Below are 20,137 nucleotides of genomic sequence, written 5' to 3'. Positions count from 1 at the left end.
TACCCTTTCTGTTGTCATGATCAATTTGAAGTTCCTTGCCTTACTATTAAGTTATGATAAGTTAATCCTATACTGAAATAATAGGCGTGGGCTTTAGGTTTTCTTTTACTACAATACCAAACATTATTTATTCGAAAATACAGTACAGATCTACGGTTATACACCTTTAAATTACGAAGAATTTAATGAATTCAATATGTTATGATTTCTGAAACCAAACTGTGGTACTTCTTCAGCAAGTTGGTGCAATCTAAACAGATTTAACAGTAAAACTTTGTGACAATAGATAATAGCATTAATAAATAAATGAATGAATCAAATAATATCTCAGTTGTCCATCTATAGTTACCGCTAACACGAGGGCCCAAATGGAGAACACAGTTCTTTGATAAAATGTCGGGCTACGAAATAAATAAATAAATTTGACCTTAGTGGTTTTGTTTTCGGGTATCAATGCTCACAACCAGTTTGAAAGTACACTAATACAACTGTGTATAAGGCCGGCCTCAACCTCGACCTGCGATTCGCCGTTACGAACAAATCGGCGACTGAATGTTCGACGGTCGTATAGCTCAGGCGCAGCTTGACGGCTGAAAAGTCAGTCTCCGTTGTTCTGTGTCGTCGCCGCAAAGGGCGCTATGAACGGGAGTACGAGTGCAACCTTTAGCAAAGTGATCGTGTAAAACTGATTCAAGAGCGATTCACAATCACACTTATTTACTAAACTAGAAACACATGAAATCAATAAAGAGAATTTAGGCAATAATCATTTGAAATAACACTGACTACATCTTATATAACACTTTTCGTCATAATTTTGACATTTGCATGCATGCACTAAAAACTCGAGCATAAGGCCAGATACATGACGTCACGCTTCGTTACATGGTTGATTGTGTGCTTTCTAACAGGGAGATTGGTGGGCACTCATTCCCACCTGGCCACCGTATAAGAAAGCGAAAAAGTCAATAAAGCGTGACGTCACTGTGTCTCTGGGTTTTTTGCGAATGTACAATGCCTTGATACTCCAATGATGCACTAAGCTTTAAAACGAATTAAAATTACCATGATATCTTTGTACAATCAATTTTCAACAATTAAGCAAACACCGATTTGAAGAAAGGGGTAAGTAAAAAGTTAATGCCATGGAATGACCGTTTACCAAAGTAAATATTTGATTAATGTAGCGTTTGTCATTTAAAAAGAGTTAAATTCAACATTCTAACATGATTTTTTTAACTCATTCATGTTTATAGTTTCAATATTTTGTATTAAGAACTGACTTGATCCTTTAATTTGTACAACATATTTACAAACTCAATGGGTATAATTTCTTGCGAATTTACAAGCAGACTCGCGCAGCTTCAAGCAAAATACAATTCATTAACAGTAACTGTTACACTCACGAAAGTAAACTATATATATATTTACGCAATCACGATAAATGTAAATGTACTCGTGTTTCCAAAGTTGCGATTACACTGTTTCCAGATTAAACATGGTGACAAGAATTGGTATTGAAAGGCACAGAATTCCATGTTTTACCATCTATTAGAAAAAAAGTCGAACGAATGTCATATGCAATGAAAGTATTCTTTTTAATCGAATTCTCATTGTTTTGATACAGGTCAGGGGTAGGGGGTGGCGCGGATCGGGGGTGGGGCCAATGCCCCCACCTCAGAAAAGTTAACCACCCCCCTTCACTTTTGGCAAATTTAGCTGTTGGGGCCTTATCGCCTTTCAACCTCCCCCCCCCCCCCCCCCCCCCACGCATCAAAAAAAAAGAGAAATATGTCAATTTAATAATTAATCAAGCCGCCGCAGATACCGATTATTGCTCACTTTACCGCAAAAAGCCATTGGTTGCCTTTCTTTTCTAGCTAGTGAGAGTGAAAACAGCGAATTTGTTTGTCATGTCTTAACATAATTTACGAATCGGTTAAACTTAATGTTTTATGAAGTCAGTTCAAGGTTCTAGACTATACGCCTCCGAGATTGTTCCATTATTCATGTCTGGTGCAGTCTTTAGAGTAGATGCAGAAATAATCAGTGTTTTGAAACTTATTGTTTTTGGAGTTTGTGGTGTTTCAAGGGGTTTTCGTGACGTTTAATGAGCGACATCCGGGTTCATTGGCGCAGCTCAAGCCGCAGGCGGCCACGCCCTTGGTGATGAACTCCCGGATGATGCGGTCAAGGAGGCAGGCTGAGTTGAGAATACGGCCGTGGGTCACGGTGAGTGTCGGTAGATGGGCATTAGTGACGGACTTGGATAAGGCCGTGAGTGCATGCAGGTTGACAAAAACAAATGGCCCAGAAAGGCAGAGTGCAGATATCGTCATCCATTCTGTCATCGTGTACATCGGCTATTTGAACGCAATTTTGATTGCCGTGGTTATTATTTGGTTGGTAATCATCCCATGCAAGGAAGGGCTCGGTCCCTTCCTGACCGTCACACTCCCAAGTTCCTTCAACGTTCTTGTCATTGCATGCAATCCAGAGGTTATAGCCACTGTCCGCGTTTCGTACCATCGCCACCATGAAGCTCATTTCCTCGAGCGACCGAGGAGCGGCCATCTTGCCGCCCATGTCTTCGCAAGCTGACTTGGCGTCATCCCAGCTTTTTCGTGAAGGAGTGAGGCGATAACACTCGTTTCCCCACAATTGCCACTGTGGCGGGCAAGAGCATTGGACAGTGAGTCGAGAGTGGCAGGAACTCGATCTAAATTGAGCACTGACTGCTGCAGTGATTGCTGCAATGCCTAAAACTTTGAACAAGTACATGTTCATATTTCTTCAGTATGACGGTCGGTAGCAGACTAGTGAAGAGGATCAGATGTGTTCCCTTTACGTCCTTCCAGTGTCTCAGCAATAAAGCCAAATGATGCAAACGGAATTCGAAGACGCAAATGATGTAATTGAAAGACGTGGGTTTTAACGCAAAAAAAATAACAAAGGGGAGCAGACAATAGATATCGTTGCTTCAGTATGACGGTCGGTAGCAGACTAGTGAAGAGGATCAGATGTGTTCCCTTTACGTCCTTCCAGTGTCTCAGCAATAAAGCCAAATGATGCAAACGAAATTCGAAGACGCGAATGATGTAATTGAAAGACGTGGGTTTTAACGCAAAAAAAATAACAAAGGGGGAGCAGACAATAGATATCGTTGCTATGGTCACATTATTTCAGTATCAGTTGAAAACAACAATTAAGAGGAAGCGGTAAATCGTTTCTATGGTAACATTTTATCAAGAATCGTGTAGAGAATTACGTAGGGAGACAAGCCTTTCAGCAAGGCGTTTGTATTACCTGCCTGCCGACTGAGCAACAAGTCACGACCTTGTAAAATAACATCAACCACATTGGAGGCGAAATGTACTACGTGCAAGATGACTTGATTAATTAATAAACAGGCACAACTAGTCCGGCATTCGCTGGGAATAGCATTGGTTATTATTCATGCCTCACATAATTATTTTGTCGGAAAAAAACACTATACGATGGAGCGCCAGGATTTTCCCCCGAGTCACCCAGCAACCACACATTTTGAAAAGGGAAAACCGTCCAACAAATGGGGTGCTGTTCAAGGCGGACTAAATGGGTCCTCCCCTTTGCTCGTACCCCCCCCCCCCCTACGAGCGAAGTCCAACCCCGTACGAGCGAAGTCCTCCCCCATAATTATGAGCGCACACCTGTAAATAGGCCTTAACCCATATTAGAGAGTTCTGAGAGCCATAAAATTGGGGAATTGAAGAGATACATTGTAATTTAATTATGGCAACGAACCTCTGTCCCGCACTTGGGGCTTCCAATTCTGAGTATTTTGGAACTATATAGGCTAATTTGGCTCGAAAGTGGCGCTATTTTTCCAAGTTGTGGAGGGATCGCTTTTCAAGATGGCTACTTTTCTGCTTTTGAAAAAATATGGATGCACCTCTGTATTAAAATTGTCATATACACCAGTGGAAATTGCAATGTATCATGGTGAGATTTTCTCGAAAGTCAATGGTCAACCCACCAAAAATTTAAAAGAAAATGAAAGATGACATGTTGATCGTCATATTTCTGTGCAGCTTAATTTCAAATATCTGTGTCATGGAGTTCTGAGTATTTTTAAAAGAATTTTGAAGTGTGAGCATCATAGCAGTGGTGTCTACATGGGAATTTTAATATAACGGTGCATCCTTTAAAAAAGATGAACACTTAACCACATGGCTACAAAAAAACCCCGGACTCTTGTCATTATCACTGGGCGAGATCGCCAGTGTCTCCACTCTCCGGAAAGGCAATGTGTAAGCATTTCAACTGCATGTAGCGTTCAAACTACTAAAAGTAGTGGCGCTCTCCTTATCGATAGTTGCCCGAGACACTTTCTACTTCAGCGAAAATCGAAGCTCATCACCGCACAAACTGGTAGCCGTTGTTGCCATTTTGCAAAAGGCTGGTTCCGAGCTAACATTATTGTTGTGATTGTGTACTCAGGGTGCGGGAACCAGACATATAGGCTATATAGTCTTTCAGTGTGCAGACCAGTAAATACACTGCCGTACATCTTATGGGCACTTACCGAAATTGTAGGTGTTCAAGACACCCATCAAATTAAAGCTTATTTCATTTTCTTTCATTTTCTCTTCAATTTTCGGGAGTAATCCGATTACTTTTGGGAGAAATTTTCATCCGAAGATAAAAACTGGTTCAATTAAGTTCTCTGAAGTGAAAAAAGTCAATTATGCAGTCCAAAGGCACCAGTCCATAATCTGCGTAATAGGCCTATTGCTGGATATTAGGAAAGAAATCGCTCAGAAAACTACCTGCCTATGATGCATTCCCCGTGCCGTGCAACTTTCAAGTTTCTCTTTAGGTTTCCTAGCAATATAAAAGGGAGTATTCACGAACAGAACACTAACGTTTATTCATTGAATAAACTCTTTACTAATTTGATGTACGATTTGCAGCCCGTACAAGGCGGGTTCATTGTTTTTGTGGGCAAAAAAAACACCTTTAATTCAGAGGGTTTCAAATGCCAAATCGCCGGGAACAAAAGTATAGGGTGGGTTTTTTTCGTTAAAACAAAATGTACACATTTGTTTGAAGAACACGTGGGCACACATCTTTAATTAAGCATCACAGTGTTTATTTGGTAACAAAAATCTCTTTTTTTTGTAAATGTATTAAAAATAGCGAATAATATTCGCTAAAAACTAAAGTAAAAATTATTGTCCTAATTGATCCTCAAAAAAGGTGCTGGTGATAGCTAAGTCATATACCCTTCAACATACGAAGTTTCATAGTGAAACTCGAGCTTCTATAAACTTGTTTAGTGAAGCCGAACAAGTAAGCGACATGGGACCATGCAGCACTGAATGGCTTCTAATTCTAAAGATGCGTGAAGTTCAAAGTTCACCGCGGCCAGCAGAAGTACACTGTGGATTGTGCACTTGGTCGACGTACAGTGTAGCCTTTAGTCAAGTCCCCCGCGTTTATACCGGACCATCCGGACACGTAACGCACCCCGGATGCTGGCACGTAAAAAGACAAGCACGAGCGGCGAAGCCGCGAGGGCCTTTACTATTTCGTGGAACTAATCACTTATTCATTTATTCACGTAATATAAATCAAGCAATATAAACCAATCATCTAACGGTGGTTTGCAGTTACCAGCAGACGACGCCAGACGACGGCTGAGTTACGTTAGCAATTCTGCATTTTCATTGGTCAATTCACAACGGGTATAATGCATGTCTACCAAATCGGTAGACAAATGTAAGGAAAAACATAAGCGTTCTCTGCGAGATGGTAAAGGCCCTCTGGTAAAGGCCCTCGCGGCTTTGCCGCTCGTGCTAGTCTTTTTACGTGTCAGATACGGGGTGCGTCACGTGTCCGGGTAGGCGCGTAGGACTTGACTAAAGTCTACGTACAGTGGGATGATCCGCCCGCACGCACGCACGCACCCACGCACCCACGCACCCAAGTATAATTTATAAAAACACTTGTACCATAGAACTAGGACCCATGCTTGTACACATACACGTCACAGTACTGTTCACTTCCAGTTTGCAAGAGGCTTCATATATAGGTCTTCAGTATTTGTGACTAGTGTTTCCCAGCTTGTGCAAAATGTCAGGTAGGTTAGATGAAATTGTAGCCATTCACGTGACATGCACTTGTGTATGTTGTGATTAATATGCAAGTTAATTCGTCGATCTACTCATGATCTACTATGGCCTAGCGCGGAAGCTGTTCCGCAATTCCATGACTTTATTTGCACTAAGATTATATAAGCCGTTGTGCATGCCCATGCATATGGAACAAACAAAAATGCACCATAAGTGCGTTCATGCACAAAATTAATATGGATGGCAAAATCATAGCATTATGTTGCAGTTCGTTTTGGACTTCTTACACGAAGATTTAACCCTTGAGACCTAGAGTTTCAATTATGTCATTGGGTATACTAGTACTTGTACTTACGTATGGGTGAGGCTGGGCCGGAGGGGGGCGGGGCAGGAGCTGAACAAAATCAACGGATGTACTGAAGTCGCAGCTCCTTGTCCTTTTGAAATCCTCCTGACCCTATTTCGTGGCGCTGCTTTAAGCAGAAAATAATGCTTGGATAGAATGTAGTATCCAGACACCAGTTGTATACAATTTACAAAGCCTATGTAGAGTCGAGTGAATTTTCAAGGTATTTTCTGAAAGGCAATGAAACTGGAATGTTTATCAGTCCCAGATTCATACCTTTACTAACATTTTGAAATGACTGTCCTTCATTGAGATGTTTTATACGATGACAAAAGTGGCGTCAGAAAGCAACAATATTCTTTCCTATTGCTTAATGTATGGGACAAGTTAAACTCTGCTAAAACCACTCACAGCAGTACCTATATTGCCTGACATGATTCCCAGTGTGTTTCTGCTGAGCAAACTATTATTTCCAATGCTTGCTGGGGCCTATAGCTTCACGGGATTGACCCCTGTCCATTTGTGTCTGTGTGCCCTAGCAGAGCTACGTCAGGCGATCGACAAACAGAATGCTGAATTTGAGAAACACTTTGCAGCCAACGACATGGAGGCTTTGAAGAAACTGTACACGGATGACTGCCGTCTCATGCCACATGGCAAGGACACCCAGATTGGGAGCCAGTGTAAGGTTTGGGGCATGACCTTTGATCTTTCAACTCATGAACTCTTCAGGAAGACCGATTTCCACACGTGGAAAATTAATGTTCTGACAGGTGGAAGCTTTTTAAAAGTTTTCAGGTCCCATTAGAATATATTGGTCATAAACTATTTTGAAAAGTGAACAAACGGGTTTTTTTTACAGTTTAACAATTTAAAGAATCTGTATTTTTTTGAAAACCAAATTTAACTTGGAGCGCCGTCTGGAAAATTATCAGCTTAGATCAAGTAGGGCCTACGTAGCCTATAAACAAGCACAAAGCAGACCAAAGTTCTAACAAGTTGATGTCCTGGAGTGCACAGTTGTCTGGGGTTAATGTTTTTAATCAGTTTGGACCGTGATCTCTAGTCATGTTAAATGGGCCGTCGTTAAAAAACTTGTGCAAACTTATTTGTTTTTCTTGATAAATGTTACAGATATTGACGTGACATGTAGCGGGGGTCATGGAAAAAGTCGATATTGTGAAACGGGATACGGCATTCATCCTTCACAATGCATTTTTTGGGGGCGTTACGGCAGTTGATTAGGCCTAGTTGAATGTGCGACAATGCATTTGGTAGGAAGTCTACCATGAGGGCGAAAACTTGACTTTAATGGATTGCGGGTCACGGTCTTCAGATCAGGCTACAGACAACCTCGTTCCCAGGGTGTCGAGCAGTACGCGCCCACCACTACCTGCTCTCTCACCCTGGTATTGGATCATTTGCATGTGCAAGATTTTTGCACATGTTTGCAAATGAGGAACAGTCTGGTGCCTGGATATGCGTTACACATTAGCGTTTGTTTTTGTATGCAGTGTCTGGGGTAAAAACAGAGTCAATTCGTAGCAGCACGAGCACGGCGTGAGTTACGAAAACACGATTTTTGAAATCAAACTGTTACGATCTTATCGAGACAACATGCAGTATCATATTTCATATTAATATGAGCAAATTGGAAAGGAAATTAGTATTTTCGAGAAGGCGTGGACGAATGATCGCGAAAACACGTACTGCACGTTGTGAATATATAGCACCAAGTACACGATAAAAATCCATTACTAGCCAATTGCGGTATCCAATCAGGATTCAGGAAGAAAGTTTCCTATCCAGGGTTTACTATTGGAAACGCGGTTGGAAATAAAGTAAGCACTGGGGACGAGGTTGGGCTACAGACGAATCTGGGCACGTGATCACATATACACTCACAAGGCCCCCTTCAGCGGATGAACCATTGTGAACGCTATTGTAAACTAAGAAACTGCCCCGTGGGTCATCTGAACAAAAGCGCAATACTTTCGCCATTGAAGGGGGCCTTCGTGATAGAGTTGTTAGCGTGTTCGGATTTGTGTATAAACGTGATGTTTGCTCAGTACGGAAGCGTAGGGGGGGGGCACAAACAATTAAAAAAATATCCGAGTCACTATCTCAAAGCGAAGAATTATCTTGATTTTTTTTTTACTGTGGCCCTTCTATACTTCCGTAGCTCAATGCTTCTTTTCAAGCTGAAATTTGTAGGCTGGGATTTGGCTTTTTTTACAGTGGGATATCGGTCAAAGACGCACACGGGAAATTACACTTTCTAACATTGAATGGAAACCTAAATACGGAACCTGTCAGTCCACAATGGACTGATCCAAATTTGGCCATTATCCCTGTCGTCCTAAGCAGCACATTTTGAAATTTCTTAAGAAGTAAACGTATGTTCCGTACGCGGCGCTAAACAGAACCCATTGTATTTTGTAAAAAAAAATTCTGACCGAGTTCGACCGAACTAGTGGCGGACCACATTTAAAGCAACTGTTGTTAAGTCGCCTGACCAAAAAGACGTAATCTAATTGGTCCGATGGTCACTATTTGATTGTCAGGCCGGAAAGGGCAGTTAATATTGTTCAGACAAGGAAAGCACCACTATACCAATCTTATTATCCATACACTTTAACAATACTATGGGAATAGAGACTCCGGTATAGCTATTTGTATAGCTATTTCACATCTTTAACGATGACACCTCTTTCTCAACTCCAGCCATTCCCGAGATATTTGGCGAAGTCATTAAGGCCGGAGGCACGTCCCTGAGTCTGGTAGCCGACGAAGTCGGGCCGCTCGGACCGGTAGGAACTGGTGACATGGTCTTCGAGAGAGGTCATTACAAGTTCAGCAAGCCTGATGGTTCGGCTTTTGCAGTGGGAAAGTACGTATGGACAACGATTGAGCTCTGGTAATTGTATCCAACTACCTGTTTCAACCATGGTTGGCGAATGCTGTTTGCACAAAATTGAAAATAAACACCCCCAGTATTCGAGTGCATGTGTTTGAATTCTGACTTGGTTGGATCCTACCTTTATTATTACCAATGTATTTCAAAGTATTAATCATGCCAGCGCCATCACTAGTCATCACAAGAAATTACAAGTCATCACAAGTCATCACAAGTCATCACAAGTCATCACAAGTCATCACAAGTCAATCACAAGTCAATCACAAGTCAATCATAAGTCTTCCAGTCTCAAGCCAATTAACTATAGCCATTCAAATATAAAGAACATTTACCCGTGACCTGACTGTGTGATTAGACCTAAGTTTGGTGTGTGATTCATTTCTCCGTAATTTCCCTCAATACCGCCGTTGCCCGGTGAAATTGATGCGTAACAGTCAGGATAGTTGATATGTCTCGTTTCAAGTCGTCGTCAGCCGATATTTTGAGCAAGCCTGTCAACCATTCTAGTTTTAACCCTTAAACTAGATTTTATCTCTTGTCTGTTTGTCTTTCCAGGCACGTGGTCATCTGGAAAAAGACCAGCGAGGGATACAAGTTGTACATTGACATCTTCAACGACAACTAAGACTCTTGTATTCGTGATTGATAAGTTCTAGACTAATGAAGTAAAATTTCAATCCGGCTAATCAGAAGTCTATACAGGTAACTGGGTAGGATTTGTTTAAGTCCTTTACAGTGTTGCCTTGTAAGCAAACAACAGATCCCGAAACTTTGGTGAATGATTAAAACCTTCCAAGCACTTCGCTTGATTTGAGCGGTGGAACACTTCAAAAATAAGCGTGCAAAAATGGCCACACTTATAAAAACTAGCAGAGGTTTTAAAAATTGGTAAATAATTGACTATACGTTTTCGAAGTGGTTAATTACATCAACACTATGTCGAAATGAATGAGAGTCATTTTGTTTGTTGCCACACATTGATTGGTATGCATTGCACATTATTATAATATTTTCGACCTAAGAGGCTAAATGCGATTTTGCAGTCCTAAGTATTGATTTGAAATATAGTAGCCACTTTTGTCTTCGTTAATAAATAACGAATTAAAAAGAACGGTTGAAATGTAAGTTTAAGCAATGACCATGTGTCCTGTCATTCTTAAAATAACGTCGCAGAAAGTCACAATGCACGAAGCGACGCATTAACGATATTTTCCGCGCGGCATGTTTCCGATTTCCAGAGTACCGGTAGGTCGTTATAGACCAAACAAACTGTCTATTTTACTCCAGATTACACAAAGGTATTCAAATATAAATTGTATTTAAATAGTTTCAGTCAAGAATGAAACGTTATTTTTACTCTCAGATTTTGTGTTTTGAGTATGAGGAACAAGTCAACTCTTTCTTTTTTTGTGAAATAGTGATGGTCATTTCTGTCTGCAGTGGTTTCCTTCGCAAGTTTTCGTTCATTCATGGAGGTGGGAAAATGCCATGTTTCATTGTTCTAATGAGGATTGATCAGCTCGTAGAACGGTGAATGATCAGTGGTAGACAGCTGAATTTTGTGGTATTTTTTATGAAAATATACACAACTTGGGAATAGAGTATGCGAATGACGTGAAAATCTACCTGAAAGCGGAGTAAAATCTTTATTTTTGGAACTTGCGAATTAGAGAAAGGAAACAATTAATAAAGTTAATTACAAATTAATACCTGTCTGCTCTGATGAATAATTTTGAATTTGTAATTAAACATACCCTAATGTTTTAAGCCACACTTCAACACAGATTTTTATTTGTTTTTATATTTTTTTTTTTTTTTTTTGGGGGGGGGCTATTTTGACGTTGGTGGTGTCATTTACACCACTAGTATGCCACTCTGGAAAAAGCCACATACATATCACCATGGTCAAACCGAGGGACTAAAAAGAAAAAAAATTGACAACCTCTGGGCCTCAAGCCCCCCGCCACTGATTCCGAATCAGTGGGATAGAATTTGATGCGCTCAGGGATCAGCTTTACTGGGCTGGCCTTGTCTTGTTATATTTTTGTAAAAAGTTCCCTGAAATTTTGGGGAAATTTTGTTTTGCCAAATCATATATGATGGCGCCTTATACCCGTACCCTCGAGAAAATTCTTCAAAATGTTCCTCAAAGACAGTCCCCGATCCCTAGAAAATGTTGTGTTCAGTTTCACCTACAGAAACAACGGGCTGCAAGTGCAGCAATCATCATTTGCACATACATATACGTAGATTGAAGTCTGTTGTTTATTAATTGGTATTGGATAGCATCGCACCATAACATGTATCAAAAACCAGGTCAAACATGAAGTTCATTTCAGCTTTTGACTAAATTGTTTTTATCTTTTATGTCATGAACAACGGTATTTTCTTTTGTTTATTATCATTAGTTATTGCTTAATCACTTTTTTGCAAAGATTCGTCATCTGTTTTAAAGTCCAGACGGCAACATCTATTTGTGTTTCTTTTCCATTTCCGCCTGCATCAGCCAGCCGCTGACGATCTTTTCAATCTCCTAAAACAGACAAGAAGAAACAAATAAACAGATCCTGAATCCTGCATGCAGGGCCCCAATGGAAAATTGGGGTGTTTTTTTACTGTTTGGGCGTACCCTGGGTAAGAAATGGAATAATATATACATAAATAAATACAGCACACTGAGAATAACTGCCAGACGAAGTTATCTCAGTCAAGGGGAAGTTTATAACAATTACTTTCTTTACATCAAAGGAGTTTTTGTTCATTACGTTAGTTTAACCATTATACCATATTACAATGAACGGTCCTTACCAGTCTTCCTGCCTTGAGTGCCGGTGGAGCGTCAGGGTCATTGGGCGCCATATCCGCGCAGTGAGAAGTGCCTTTCATGAATACGGACTTGAGACCTTCCGGAAGATCCTTCAGAACGCTGAGGGCGTGCCACGGATCAATGGTACCTGTAAATATAAACAACAGAACACGAGTGATGTCACTGCATTTGTTCAAGTTCGACTGTTCATGAGTTATTTGTATTTTACAAATTATTTTGCAGTAGCTTTTGGTCTTCAAATATTTATTGTTTAGAGATATCGTTATTGGCCAAAAGTGGGCCAAAAATGTTTTTAAAAAAAATTGTAAGCACCCACTTGTGATAACCGTAGCGCAACCAAATGACGTCTTATTTCTGCCAAAATAATAGAAAAATCGGCGGATGAATATTGAATCTATGGGGCCGGGCTGAGGAAACATAATTGTTGTTGGAAAGTTGAAAACCGGATACAATGTACTTGCTAAACGCGCGCCTGACATGCACACCTGCAAGCAGCAACTAACATTGGTCGACAGGCTTACCATCAACAAAAATCACCCTGGTTCCCCTGGGGTTGTCCGCTCCGTAGTACGCGTTGGTGAAGTTCACTTGTTCCAGTACATCAGAGGATGGGATGTTGTATCCACCCTTACACCAGGCAAAGTAGTAGTCCAGATCGACTTCTGGTAGGAACATGCACGTTGTGTTCTTGTCACAAGTCTGATCTGCAAGACAAGATAGCGAGAAAAACTAACATCTAATGTTTGGGTAAACCAAAGGTATCAGACACACAGTTACTGATGACGTGTAATCGTTGAAGGAGACACCAAAGAGAAAGTGCTTCGTCATTTGGTTTTTAATTTTGGATATTTCTTGAAGTGATCTTGCTTTTGAAGGATGATGAGGGAAACACTTACAGTATCCGAACTGAGTGCAAGTCTGATAGAACCACTGTCGGGACATTGCGCCGGGATCAAAGGTGACGTCTGTCAGTAATTTGAGGAAGTCTTTAAATGAAACATCCGAACAGGTCGATCCCGGCTGGAAGAAAACAAAAGCAAATTTGATAAAATTACAAATTGATATAGTTGGCACTTTTAATATTGATTAGCATTTAGCCACTTTTTGAGCCAAAAGACTTTTATAGTAAAATTAAGTGGAAGTTCCTTTTCATTTCCCCCAAACACGTTCGACATTTCTTCAAAGATTTAACAACATCAATTAAAGAAGCCTTACGTTAAACATTTTGACCAGAGCCTGATACGGATCTGGAACCATCATTTGTTGACACAATGTCCCGATGCTCGAGGAGTTTCCTTCGATATAATTGTACTGTGCAGCACTCATGAAAGTGCCTTGGAGATCACTGGCGAAGGTCTTGAAGTCGTTGGGGTCAGTCATATCCTGGCAGGTATTGAAATCTTTCACGATTTGGGCGAGTTGGCCTGCCTGCTTCATTTGCTCAATCTTGCTAAAGCCTTGTCTGATGCTGGCGACGCACTGTACCAAAAACAGGAGTAAAGAAATCAAAAAGACTGAGCGGGACTAGTAGAGCTGGTCCCAGGCAAATTTGGTCTAAGAAGTCAAGGAAGACATCGGAGTAATTGCCTTGGGCCAAGACGAGGCTTAAACAAGTGTAATTCACAAGTGACAGTCATGCAGTACAGTCAGTGAGTAATTCAGAGAGTCCGTCAGTGAGAAAGATACATAGAGAACTGCAGACCGGCCCTCGGGGACCAGCAAGAAAAGTTCCCAGGCATCGCTGCAACGGTTCACAAAAAAGGAAGCATCAGAAAAAGTAAGTCAGCGTCGTATTGACTCCATTCACAAGTACGCCCTCAACGGTGGAATAAAAGAGAGAGGCTTATAGGTCCATTTTCCCTACGATGTTAGAAAAAGCAGGCCATGACAGGCGATTTGTGACTGACTCATTTTGCTCGAATAGTCAACAAGCAAAACTTGAGGCAAAGACTGAGAATAACCCTGAGGAATGACGGTAAAATGCATTTGAGTACCTTTTCCGAACCAAACACGATCGGGTCTGCAAAGCTGGCGGCTACCACTTCGTTGTACCCTTCGAAGTTGGCCTGAGCGCGCACGGGAGCTGACGAGGCTACAGAGCCATACACCAGATGGGGGTACTGTACAAATGTAGATGATAAATCAGATGAAAAGGCTAAAATGTCGACATCCATGACCCACCCTGACAATCAATAACAGATGACGAAGACGAGGCAGTGATCTCAAAAGGGATCTCAAAACCGAAGGGGTAGGGGGGGTGAACATACCTTCAATCTAAACCAAGCTGACAAGGCGCCTGCGTACGAACCTCCAATCACAATCCAAGTGTTGGTGCCGGACATGCCCAACTTCTTCTCTGCGAAGACGCGAAACACCGCCAGATCGGCCAGTCTGTAAGGACAAATAACACAAATCGGAGGTTTCGAAGTCTGTACAGGACAAGAAAGAGCTTCTTTTAATTGCCTGAAGGAGGTGGTAATGAACTCCTGAAAAAAAGATAATAATTAAATCACTCAACTGTTTTGCATGGATAACGTCTGGTCAATATCAGATGGTCAAACAGCGACATAATTATTGTCCCCTCGCAATAGACATCCCTGGAATAACTTGAAAGTTTTGGTGGTGACTTACTGTTGCTGGCTGGAGAGATATTGCAATTCGCTCAGTAACAGTCCTTCCTTGGTGGTGCTGTTGCCATAGAAACGGTGCTCAAGTCCAAGGATGAGGGCGCCATGAGCTTGAGCCATTTCGGCGTGGTGGCCTGTGACATCGACATAAAAGGGACATTAAATTTTATTTACAAACTTTGATTTTGCATGAACAGTTTACCGTCCAGGTTGATTTGAAAAGAAAGGTTAGTTCAATGCAGATAAGAAATTTTCTCCCGCAAATTTGTCCAATGTTCATAATATATAAAGATACTTTTTCGATAATATTTTAAAACTGAGCCAGTCACCCGATAACTTCCTTGGGCCTTCTGGTATGTTGTCTATTAATGCAATGTTTCATACCATATGCTACCTCTCCCAACTCCAATTCTGCTTCCTCTCCCTCGTATAGGAAGACTGGATGGCTCTTGGATTTCCAGTACTTGTCAACGACCCAGTAGCGCTGGTTGAAATGCTTGTTGATCAGAGGGTCAAAGTGGTCCATGGGTTGAGTCAGGTAACCAAAATAGCCCTGGGGGTCATCGTCAAGGTGATACTTGTGGAGGTCATTGACATCCACGCTGCTCCACCATCTCTTCTTGTGAAGCTGGGATCTTCCCACGCCTATACATAATACGTAACACAAATAGACGGAGTTCAATTAACTTATCTGTATCGACAACATGAACAAGAAATTCTGCAATATTTACAATCAAAGGTGATGTCTGTACGTGTTTCCTTCGCAAATGACAAGGACCACAAATTATCAGCCCCAGACAGTTTTCTCACAATTACCCCAAGCTTCCAAGGCGCGGTCCCAGATGGTGTCCGGGGACTAGCTCACGGAATTGTTTCTTTTTTACCCTATAGCCTTGGCTCAAAACTGATTTGGATTATGTTTCCCAACTTGGTACTTTGAGCCAAGGCTCCTTGGTTGGTTTCCTCCTGAAACATCCTCTAGAGATCTTGACTAGGAGGTCAAGATCCCTAGAGGACGGCTCTTGGCAAACGCATGCATGCAAGCGATGTCAACGGTGGAGGGCACTATCATATAGCACCCTCACCTTCTACCATCACAAAGCACAACGCCACAGCGCATCATCCTCATCAGCTCAGCAAATCGCCGCAGTATTACCGATATTGAAGTAAGACCAGGCAAGCTAGTAACACTGATCCCAGAGAACACGAAATTATATTCCATCGATTCAGAATGGATTTAGATGAGATTTGAAGGTTTGCATGGTGGAAAGATACTAATACAAGATAAGTTTGCGGTAGCACCGTGTGAATAAATCTCTTTTGTGAGTATATGTGTGGTTCTGAAAAGAACCGTAGCTTTTCAGATTCACACATACTCACAAAAGAGATTTACACGGTGCTACCGCAAACTTATCTTGTATTAGAATGGATTTAAACCTTTCTAAAACTTTTGGGCCAAGGAGAAACTTAAGGAAGTATCATATCCACAAGTGTCAGTCAGTCATAAGCAGTCAGTCAGTCAGGTATTTATAGTAGAGGACAACATGCTGGCCCTAAGCTTCGGGAACTAGCAAAAAGAATGTAACTGCACTTACTGCAGCGCCCTAGCTTACCAATTGGTGATATTGCACTTGCATGGATGCTGAAGCACGCAGCGACACAGACTACAGCTAACACTGTTGCCTTCATCGTGACAAGAATTAGCTCTCGATCGACGGTGCAAATTGCTGCTTTACTGTCAAATCTGTATTCCCCAATCCCGGGTTTTTTAGACCAGCCTGCTCAGTAGGCTTGTTTAGAGTGAATCAAACTTCACGCCGCAGGCCTATAATATTCAGTGCACTATTTATACAAGGCAGCGCAAACATGAAACCAGTAGTTGGTCACGTGTGTCCACTTCAGTGAGCGGTCACAGGATCGACTTGGAACTTGGCCAGTCACGAGTAGGGGAGTTTCCAGAAAGGAATGGCGGCGGGAGGAGAGGGCAAATCTGACATTTCTAATATTTTTTAAATGTGACATGTTTTTTTTTCTTCACATTAATGAAACTTGTATCAGCACTCCCTCTTTTCTGTTGAATAAGGGCGAATACAGTTGGAGCTTTTAATGAAAGAAAAATCCCCATTACTCTCCTTGTAATAAACGGATATACGTCATTGGTCACGAGCTTCTGTAGTTATCAGCAAGTACATAGTACACTGCAATTAAAGCGAAGGAACATCAGCAAGTTTCAAAGTACGCTGTGAATTGTCATAATTTATGGCCGAGTTAATTACAAACTTGTTGAAATATGACATTATGCCGTTAATCATTCTCTCATCAGCCACACCGAGGAATCAACAATCTCGCATTCTATTCGGCTTATTTCTATTATAATATACTTCAAATAGGCTGCATTATAAACTCGATTATATAGTAAAATAGCCTGCCCGTCGGTGCATGTACGCGGTGGCTCGGTTTAGGCAATTATACCGACTGGAAATTAAGTCAACAGATTCATGGTCACTTCGGCCGGTGTAACGGTCTCAGTTGTTTTGGTATGCTGATACTTCCGGACGAATTCAATGATATTCTAAAGTTAGCAGTATTTCCTTCCTAGGCCTACATCCCCTCCATTTGCAATTATAATTGGTCCATTTTTCTTTAAGAGAACAATAAATTGCCATTAGGAACAGTGGCGATTCTACGGGGGGATCGAGGGGGGCTAGGGGGAGCTTTTGCCCCCCAAAAATCTTGTCTAGCTCCCCCCCCCCCCAAAAAATGCCAACAAAAAAACAATGCACTAGCAAAATGTAAGAATTTAACGTACATAGGAACGGTCTCCCCCTTAATGAGAAGGGTGCATTTGTACACTTTTAGTTAATAGGCCTATAGTGTGCCTGATTCTAGGATTTTATCGGCGCTCCCCATTGAAAACATGGCACGAGCCAGTGGTCCATGGGTTGAGTCAGTTAACCAGAGTAGCCCTGGGGGTCCTCTTGAAGGTCATTCTTGCTCCACCATCGTTTCTTGTGAAGCTTTGGAAGACCTTTAACACAATGATAAACCATGGATAAACTAAATCCAGTTATTGGATTTTAATTTCAAGCTGAAATTCAAAGGCGATGTGTGCTTGGGGTGAGAGAAATGTGGGTCCCCATCTACATCTTTCAACCATGAGGGGCGTGTCAGCTCCCTCCCCCGCTTAAATCCAAAAAGACGTGCTTCCAGATAGTTTGCTTTTGTGCAAAATGCTGATTTTTGAGTTCCCATTTCCATCGTTTTCAAGCTGTTTCCCGAGACATTAATTTTCAGGAATGTTGCCTTCCTTTCCAAAGCGTCTAAAAAAATTGATAAAACAGTGTCCTGGCATATATCATGTCCTGGCTCGTAACATACTTTCAATGGGGGCGCTGTTCAAATCCGACGATCCGACGAGCTAGCTCTGTACGTATTTGATGCAAGGCGGACATTATTACTAGAAAAAAAATTTGGTGTCGGAGTTTTTTCATCAATTTCTATGGGGAAAAAATAGGGGGGGGGCAGAGCTGGGGGGGGGGGTTGACCCCCAAACTTCACCTCCCTATGGATCCGCGCCTGTATACCTTAGAGCTCATGATTATACATCACGAATACTTACCGAACGGGGATAATGCACTTGCATGGATGCTTAAGCATGCAGCGACACAGACCACAGCCAAGACTGTTGTTGCCTTCATCGTGACTATAGGAGCTCTCTCTGGACGGTGCAATTTTCGTGGATGGTGTAAGGTTGACAGTGAAGCTGACTATACTGGCCTCGCTACATATACCTTGTGGAGGCCCAAAACATAGAACTGTCGTCCTCACGTGAGTCCATTTCGTCTAGTCACGAGTCTATACAAAAATAACACGGCCAAGTTCACTCATTGTTGTCAGTTATTGAGGCGAGCAGACCACACCGACGTGGTGTGGAAGGAGCATCACAAAAGCAAGGTACAAAGTACACACCGAACAGCAGAAATTGTCAAAGAAATAAATAAGCGCGGGTTGCAAGAAAGTGTGTAAATTTCAACAAAGACGAGTCAGGTGCTTAGTGTTTCAACCCAAATGACCGTTGCACCAGGACTAATACTACGGGGAAAAATCCGGGATAGTTTAAACTTCCATAGCCGGAAAGTTTATGTCAGTTTCTAGGCCGGGAATTATTTTCCCTTTTGCGAACGGTGGGCCTATAACCACCTCTACCCTTCCCCGATGCCATTATTGAGGTTCATCCTTTGAGGTATTGAGGTATCGAGCCTGTGTCATCAGGGGCGACGATTTCTCCAGTGTCAACGTCTCTTTGAAGAGGGAAGGGAGAGAGGGGTGTCTAGCTTCAGAATTTCGAGAATCGAAGGGGGGATGGGGGTGTGGCAGGACATTAAATCTGCAAGTTTATAAACTGTTGCAACATAACTTTGGACTTAGCGAGAAGTTACGTTATTAAATAAGGGGCTGTGGCGGACCGAGGGGTGGGTCGTCGGGGGCTTCAAGCCCCAATAGGCCACTCTCTCCCTCATTCCTTTCTCCAAAATCTCCCCGTAGACCCATCCCCACTCCCCCGCCCCCCCCCCTATTCCCCCCCCCCCAAAAAAAGTCTCCGGTTTCTGGTATGCGCGCGCGTCGCCGTAGCCATGCGCGTCGGCAAAATGAAAACGTTTTTTTTTTCAATGAAAGATGATGTCTCAAAACCGCCAAACTCACTGGTTTGACTGGAATCCTGCTACTGCACAATTTTAACGTGTTTTTAGATGGGGTTATGATCGAGAATAAGCTTTATGTGGCCTCTCTGGACTCCCATATATTTGCACTATTAAAGTTTAGTCGGGCACCATTTGCAGTCATCAGCCGACATTTGAAGCAAAAAAGTCAGGTAAAAAAAAAAAAAAAGCCGCGTCGCCGCACCACTTTTTGGACAAGCTCCATACCAGAAACCGGAGACTTATTTTTTTTGGCCTAAGCACGGCCAAGTTCACTTATTATTAGTGACTAGAGCAGACCACACTTGTTGGAAGGAGCATCACAAATTAAAGCAAGGTACAAAGTACACATCTAACAGCACCGATTTTGAAGAAATAAAAAAGCGGGCGGGTTGACAGAAAGCGGGTCAATTTCGTCAATCTGGAATCAGGTGCCTGGTGCATCTTTGACCCCACGACGAGTACCGACTGGACAAAACAAATAATTCATATTGACACAAGGAGTATGAAAGATAGCAATAAGAATAAAATGGCCTAGATATCAATTAGAATATAATGCCCTATTCAATTTTATTTTCAATTCTCGTTTTGCCATTTTCAAAGTTTT

At 41.9% G+C, this 20,137-nt stretch overlaps 2 protein-coding genes across 3 annotated transcripts; one reads left to right on the top strand and one right to left on the bottom strand.

Moving 5' to 3' along the window:
* The first annotated feature begins 5,960 nt into the window (after positions 1-5,960).
* Positions 5,961-10,512, top strand: LOC119746546. The gene is made up of 4 exons (XM_038223525.1): positions 5,961-6,121; positions 7,002-7,142; positions 9,184-9,349; positions 9,932-10,512. The coding sequence occupies exons 1-4, from the start codon at positions 6,115-6,117 to the stop codon at positions 9,999-10,001; spliced, it is 384 nt and encodes a 127-aa protein (XP_038079453.1). The 5' UTR covers positions 5,961-6,114; the 3' UTR covers positions 10,002-10,512.
* A 673-nt stretch (positions 10,513-11,185) lies between these two features.
* Positions 11,186-18,717, bottom strand: LOC119718896 (thymus-specific serine protease-like). Of its 2 annotated transcripts, none has more exons than XM_038188327.1 (10): positions 18,450-18,717; positions 15,215-15,475; positions 14,835-14,964; positions 14,471-14,594; positions 14,198-14,323; positions 13,419-13,682; positions 13,100-13,223; positions 12,725-12,907; positions 12,185-12,330; positions 11,186-11,909 (listed from the first exon to the last, which is right to left on the bottom strand). In XM_038188327.1, exons 1-10 carry the CDS (start codon positions 18,526-18,528, stop codon positions 11,847-11,849), a joined length of 1,500 nt encoding a protein of 499 aa, XP_038044255.1. In that variant the 5' UTR covers positions 18,529-18,717; the 3' UTR covers positions 11,186-11,846. The 2 variants fall into 2 exon arrangements, with proteins under 2 accessions (XP_038044255.1, XP_038044256.1); XM_038188328.1 differs by lacking the exon at positions 18,450-18,717 and adding an exon at positions 16,444-16,669 and having other exon boundaries at positions 11,818-11,909.
* Positions 18,718-20,137: the final 1,420 nt, after the last annotated feature.

Source organism: Patiria miniata, unplaced genomic scaffold (assembly GCF_015706575.1).
Source record: "Patiria miniata isolate m_02_andy unplaced genomic scaffold, ASM1570657v1 HiC_scaffold_7, whole genome shotgun sequence".
Classification (NCBI taxonomy): Eukaryota; Metazoa; Echinodermata; class Asteroidea; order Valvatida; family Asterinidae; genus Patiria; species Patiria miniata.
The sequence above is the reverse complement of the archived record's forward strand: the minus strand, read 5'-3'. Positions and strand labels throughout refer to the sequence as shown.

Coding starts and splice junctions, on each gene's coding strand:
- LOC119746546 (XM_038223525.1), top strand. Junction 7,143..9,183: donor CACCCAGATTGGGAGCCAGT/GTAAGGTTTGGG, acceptor TCTCAACTCCAG/CCATTCCCGAGATATTTGGC. Junction 9,350..9,931: donor TCGGCTTTTGCAGTGGGAAA/GTACGTATGGAC, acceptor TTGTCTTTCCAG/GCACGTGGTCATCTGGAAAA.
- LOC119718896 (XM_038188327.1), bottom strand. CDS start 18,528: ATGAAGGCAACAACAGTCTTGGCTGTGGTCTGTGTCGCTGCATGCTTA. Junction 14,595..14,834: donor TATCTCTCCAGCCAGCAACA/GTAAGTCACCAC, acceptor TTGTCCTTACAG/ACTGGCCGATCTGGCGGTGT. Junction 12,331..12,724: donor CAGGGTGATTTTTGTTGATG/GTAAGCCTGTCG, acceptor TTATATTTACAG/GTACCATTGATCCGTGGCAC.